The 6,681-nt window shown below is 39.5% G+C and overlaps 1 protein-coding gene across 1 annotated transcript in view; it reads left to right on the top strand.

Moving 5' to 3' along the window:
• Positions 1-4,206: 4,206 nt before the first annotated feature.
• Positions 4,207-6,681, top strand: part of NIT2 (nitrilase family member 2) — an 18,485-nt gene continuing 16,010 nt past the window's right edge. Inside the window, exon 1 of the mRNA XM_021718113.1 lies at positions 4,207-4,272. Within this exon, the coding sequence (XP_021573788.1) occupies positions 4,207-4,272 (66 nt within the window). The remainder of the gene's footprint in view (positions 4,273-6,681) is intronic.

Below are 6,681 nucleotides of genomic sequence, written 5' to 3'. Positions count from 1 at the left end.
CATAGTGACACTCTTTCCTTCTTTTCCCTATTTGCAAATCTCTTGAGGCTACAAAATTGGAAAATTGAAGTCTGTTCTGTTAGTAGCATTTAAATGCTCAGATTTCAGGTATTTCTGTTCACCTAGATGGGAGGGATAAAGAAGTAGTTTAGACTGTCACAGCCTCTCACGCCTGTAATCCCAGCACTTTGGGAGGCAAAGGTGAGAGGATTGCCTGATCTTGGGTGTTCAAGACCAGCCTGGGCAACTTGATGAGACCTCATCACTACAATGAATCCAAAAGTTAGCCACGGCTTGGTGGTGCACGCCTGTAGTCCCAGCTACTTGGAAGGATTATCTGAGCCCAGCAGGTCAAGGTTGCAGTGGCGGTGAGCGTACCACTGCTCTCCAGCCTGGGCAACAGAGTGAGACTCTGACTCAAAAAAAAAAAAAAAAAAAGTAGTTTAAGCTAGTTTAAATGAATGACACTAAATTCCACATGTAGTAAACTGCTGCCTGAATTGTACTATATAACTTCTGTGAGCTTTGATTTTTTCATCTTAAATAGCACTACAGTTACAAGATTATTCATGGCTATTAAATGAAAATTCATTTCATTGAATATACTAGGCACTTACATAGCTCATCCTCTCATCACTGGCCCACTGATTACAGAATTGGGATTCACTCTGGGGTGTCTGTCTCTCATGGACTCTCAAAAATTTCAGAGGTTGCAGCACCATGAAGTTACTGTTATTTTCTGTATTTTCAAGATTAGGAAACTGAGGTTCAAAGAAATTAAATGAGTGAAAAGAGAAATTATCTCCTCATCTCTCCACACTCCCTGGGAATTAGTATTGCTTAAGAAGGTATAAAATTAAGTCTCTATATGGAATTGGATTCCACTTTCCCATCATGAGTAAAATTTGCTTTCTAGTAGGGATGATAAGGTTGTGCTGACATGTTCAACCATTTTCACCACTAGTGTGTTTCATCCGGGACCTTTAACTCCTTAGCATGATATTCTAACGTTTTAAAGTAACCAGTCATAAATTGGCAGTTCTAGTTAACAGTGACAATTTGATGTGAGGGGAGCCCAACCTTACAGGTTGAATGAGTAATGAAAGTAATATCTCAGTTTTATCATTAACATTGTGAACTTAAAAAAAAATCCTTATTGAGATATATAATTCACATGCCATAAAGTTCACCCTTTTAATCATCTATAATTCAGTAGTTTTTAGTATATCCACAGAGTTGTGCAACCATCACCACTATTTAGTTATAGAACATTTCATCATTTCTAAAAACAAAAAACCTCATACCTATTAGCAGTCACTCTCCTGTCCCTCTTCTCTCCAGCCCTTGGTGAACATTAATCTGCTTTCTGTCTCTATAGATTTGGCCTGTTCTGGACATTTTTAAAAATAAAAATATGTGATTTTTTTGTGTCTGGTTTCTTTCATTTAGCATCATCCGCATTGTAGCATATATCCAAATTTCATTTTTGTGACCAAATAGTATTTCATTGTATGGAGATACCACATTTTATTTATCCAACAGTTCATCACCTGATGGACATTTGGGTTGCTTTCACTTTTTGGCTACTATGAAAAATGCTCTGCAAACATTTGTGTACAAATTTTTCTGTTAATACACCATATGCATATATATCTATTAATATACATATGTTAGTATTCACAATTAAAGAGGTGTCTATATATTACTTTTAGTTTGCCATAATCAGAAGTGTCTGGACACTGATGGTAATCACTTTGAATACCTCTTGTAATTGCAGAAATCAAACATGACTTGTATTCAACTTTTGTTACTGGTATATATTATTACAATTTTAATACAGTTTTTTCCTTTCTTAAAATGTGTATACATTTTTTTTGGCACCCTCGATATGTTTTCAGTTCTCTTGGATATATACCTAGGAGTATTATTACTGGACCATATGTCAATTTTACAGTCATGTTGGCAATACATGAGATTTCTAATTTTTCCACTAGCTTGGCAACACTTGCTATTGTCTGTCTTATCGATTATAGCCATCCCTAGAGTAACTACTGTGAACTCACAAGCTCACTAACAGTTCTCAAGCTCGCTAACAGCACAAGGAAAAAAAGTTACCTGTTATTCATGTCAGTGGATTTGAAAGAGATAGGCACATCTCTGGAGTTAATTGTTACTATATATCAAAGGTTTCCAGAACTTTGATTAAGGAAGCATTTTCCTGATTGTTGAAAGAATAACAGTTACAGTCATCTATGCCTGCTAGAAAGTTATACAGTGTAGTATGTGGTATGCAGTGTTTTGTAATTCTATTATAATAAAAATAAAATGGAAAATAAAAAAAATAGACCCACACAAATAATGGGTAATTGTTTTCTGGCAAAGGTTCAAAGACAATTCAATTGAGAAAGGATAGTGCTTCCAATGTAGTGGTGTTGTAGCAACTAGATATCCATATGCAAAGAAATGAACCTTAACTTATCCTTCACACCTTATACAAAAGTTACCTCAAAATCGATCATATTGCTAAATGTAAAATGTAAACCTATAAAACTAATAGAATAAAACATAGGAGAAGTTTTTTATGATTTTAGGTTATCCCTCAGTTCTTAGATATAATATACAAAGCACAATCCATAAAAAAATTTAAAAATAAATTTATCAAAAATTTTAAAATTTTGCTCTGTAAAAGACACTGTTAATGAAATGGAAAGACACACTACGTACTAGGGAAAAATACTCTTTGCAAAACACATCCCACAAAGGATTTGCGTTCAGAATATACAAAGACTTCAATACAACAATAAGAAAAGAAAAAATGGGCAAGAGACTTGAAGCATTTCTTAAAATATGTATATATAAGGGAGAATATAGATAGATGACAAATAGGCACATAAAAATGCTCAACAATTAAAAACAACAGCAAAAAAAAAAAAAATGCTCAACATTACTAGCCTTAGGGAGATGTAAATACAAACCACAATGAGATGCTACTACATACCTACTAGAGTGGCTAAAATTAAAAAAAACAAACAGCTGATGGCAATACAAAGTGCTGGTAAGGATACAGAGCATCTAGAACATTTATACGTTGCTGGTGGGAATACAAAATGGTATAGGCACTGTAGACAACAGCTTGGCAGTTTCTTACAGATTTATCATACAACCTAGCAATCTCTCTCCTAGGTATTTATCCTAGAAAAATGAAGTGTTCACACACAAGAGCTCTTGGTCATAACTGCCATACTATTCCACCTCTGTTGACACAGTAAACCAGAGCTAGTGGCCCTCAGTTCAGGACTCGCTTTTTTTTCTTCAGTTGCCAGCTCTGCTCCATAGATACCAGTCTACCTGTTTATTAAATTGCTCTCCCTACATTATATAACTTGCCCAAAGTCACATGGCCTCTCAGCAAAGGTTTGAAGTCAGGTCATCAGATCTGTAGACAACTGCATCAGAAATCTAAAGATTCCACGTATATATAAATGCATGTGTTTACTGATGTACACACGTACACACACACACACACTCGGACTTCTTCCTTTACAAAGCTCTAATCCAAAGTAATTCCTAACTTGAATCCCTTGCTTTCTGTAGTATCATACTCTCCTAGGATTGTATCTACTCATAGATTTCCGCTTTTATTCTGTACAAATGACACCCATTCTTTCTGATCTTCAGCCCTTTGTTTCCAACTGCTATTAGTCATTTGCATATCCACCTCATTCCCCAGGACTGAATTCCTGTTTCCCCAGACTCACCTAATACCATAAAGGAGCAATTAGAGGAAGGCTGTAAGAGACCAGTTGTAGTACTTGTAGCAGGCCCCCGAAGTTGAGGAAGGCCTAGCTGTAGATGGTGGTGGTGGGAACCAAAAGAAGACAGCAGGGACGTTTCATGAGTATAAGAAGGACCCTGTCCCTAACCAGAGGAGGGAATTAAAGATTTGAAAGTCATAGAAATGACTGATTTTTTTGCAGGGTTGGGAGCAGGGAGAATTGGAAAACTGGGCATATATTGTGGTGCCTATGAGTAATAGCTGGGAGGAGAAGCCCTTTTGGAGATATTGAGCTTGAATGATATTAAGACGTGTAAATAGAGATCACACTGGCAGCTGGACATGCTGAAACAGTTCCTGTGGAGGGAAAACAGAGATCCGAACAGCGCCAGCCTGGAAATGGTCACTAAAGCTGTGAGACATGGATAGCAATGGGAATAGAGACTGAAAAGGAACACCAGATTTTTAACTGGGGCTTTCAAGATCCATTTGATCTAGTAAGTTTATTTATTCATTCATTTATTTATTGCCTCTTTTCAAATGTCAGATGAAAGGGAACAGGGAAATGAAGGCAAAGCTGCTATGGTTGGAGCAAGGAGTGGAGTGCTGGTAGGGAGGGCTGCACAAACCGCCCTTCAGCCTCCTCCTCTCCCTTGCCTCTAATATGCTTTACATACAGATGAAAGACCCCCAGGGTGAGGTGATTTGCCCTAGGTATTAATAGCAAATGAGTGGTGAATCAAGCCAGAACTAGAATCCAGTGACTAGCTTTTCCATGATGCCCAAAGAATTCTAAGAAATGTCTTAAAAATGCAGTTTCATTTTCATTTACCTTCTCTAGACACAATCCCTAGTGTTCAAGTCAGCAGCTTCCCTGCAAGTGATGGAGGGACACAGCAACCCACAGGCTCTGGGTCTCCTGGTCCTACTTCCGATGGCTCCATTCCAGGCTCCGCAGGCCCCTCTTCTGCATGCATCTTCCACAGTCCACTTGCGTGTTCTCGTCCCAATTCAGAGCTTCATCTTTGTTAAACTGCTAATGCGTCCTAAGTCCGTCTCCAGCCCAGACATCATCTGAGCTTGAGGCTTATGTCCAACTACCTACTGGGCATCTCTTGAATGTTCTACAAGCACTTTAAATAACATGTCCACCCAGGTGTAGGGCACTATTAGATACAACCTTATGCCGGTAAAGTTGGAAATCTGGATGAAATGAATGACTTTTTTTTTTTTTTTTTTTTTACAGATTTTAAGTGGCCAAAATTGACTCTGAATTCTCAATATGTTAATAGCACAGCAGAAATTTAAAAGTTATTAAAGATCTGCTATAAAGCTACGTCCAGATAGTCTATTAATACTATGTATTCCACCTCAATTTCTTCTTATGAAGGTTGAAAAATTTAAAACTTTTACAAAGTTTTTTTAGAAAATTTCATGATTAGCTATGCGTCCTCCTCCAAGACTTAATAATTAACGTTTTGCCATTTGTTCTATCTCTATATAAATATATTTTCTTTTTGCTGACCATTTTTAAGTCAGTCAGACATTCTAACGCTTCACCCCTAAATACTTTCTCATACATTTCCTAAGAGTAAAGACATTGCCTGGCAGAATCACAATACCATATTACACAAAATAATTCATGAAAGCATCAGATATCTGGTTCATATTTAAGTGCCCTAATTGTCCTAAAAAAACCCCTTTTTTAGTGTTCTTTTAGAAACCAGGATAAGGCCGGGTGTGGTGGCTCATGCCTGTAATCCTAGCACTGTGGGAGGTGGAGGAAGAGGATTGCCTAGCCCAGAGGTTCAAGACCAGCCTGGGCAATTTGGCTAGACTTCGTCTCTACAATAAATAAAAAAATTAGCTGGGTGTGGTGGCACGCGCCTGTGGTTCCAGCTACTTGGAAGACGGAGGTGGAATGATTTCCTGAGCCCAGCAGGTGGAGGCTGCGGTGGACGTGAGCATGCCACTGGACTCCACCCCAGCCTGGGCGACAGAGGGAGACTCTGACTCAAGACAAACAAACAAACAAAAAAGAAACCAGGATAAGTTTCAATATAATCTAAACTGTTGCGGGGCATTCAAAAAGAAAGTTTTAAAATTCACTTAATTTCTGGTCCACAAACCTGACAAGGCACAAAAACACAAAAAATTGAAAAGCAATCCGACTAAAGCATAAAGGGAAAAAATTTAAAGTCGAATATTAGAAAACTGATGACCATTAGAGGACTGATTTGTTGTCAATATTCATCATCAACTAACAACGAAGGCCTTACTAAGAGGAAGCAAGAAAGGAATCAAATTCGTAGAGTAAAGGGACCAACATGGGAATATCATTTAAAGGAACGTGCCAGGTTCTCTCTATTAAAAAGATGGCCGCACACACATGTTTATTGCAGCGCTATTCACGTTGCCTTTGAACCCTCGGTATCTCTTTTCCCCGCCCCTCTGCGTAGCAGCCTTGGGGTCAGACCCTACGGACGTCTGGCGTGTCTAACCCTACCGAGGTCATTCCATCCCCGACCCAGCGACTGGTTCAAATAGCCACTCAGCTTATGACCATACCCTGGGCATAGAGGCGATCCAATTAGCCAGAAGCTCAGTCCTTCCGCGGAGAATCGGAGGACGCTACAAATCAAAGCTTTTCCCCCCAGGACACCACCTCGCTTAGGCCGCTCCCTCCGTGCCCTTTTGCCTTTCGAGGCATTATTTTTCCCGGGCTGTGTTATAATGAACCGTGTCTCGTCGGTCCTTCCTAGCGCAAACAGTAGCACCGGAAGCACGGATACCTTTTCCCGCCGCCATCGGGGCCGGAGGCGGGGCCTCTGACGCAATGACTCCGCCCCCTCCGACGCGCGCTCGGCCCCGCCCTCCGCAGCGCCGCGTCGTTACGCCGCGACCCC

This window comes from Carlito syrichta, unplaced genomic scaffold (assembly GCF_000164805.1).
Source record: "Carlito syrichta isolate Samal-C Ts95f unplaced genomic scaffold, Tarsius_syrichta-2.0.1 Scaffold311833, whole genome shotgun sequence".
Taxonomy (NCBI): domain Eukaryota; kingdom Metazoa; phylum Chordata; class Mammalia; order Primates; family Tarsiidae; genus Carlito; species Carlito syrichta.
The sequence above is the reverse complement of the archived record's forward strand: the minus strand, read 5'-3'. Positions and strand labels throughout refer to the sequence as shown.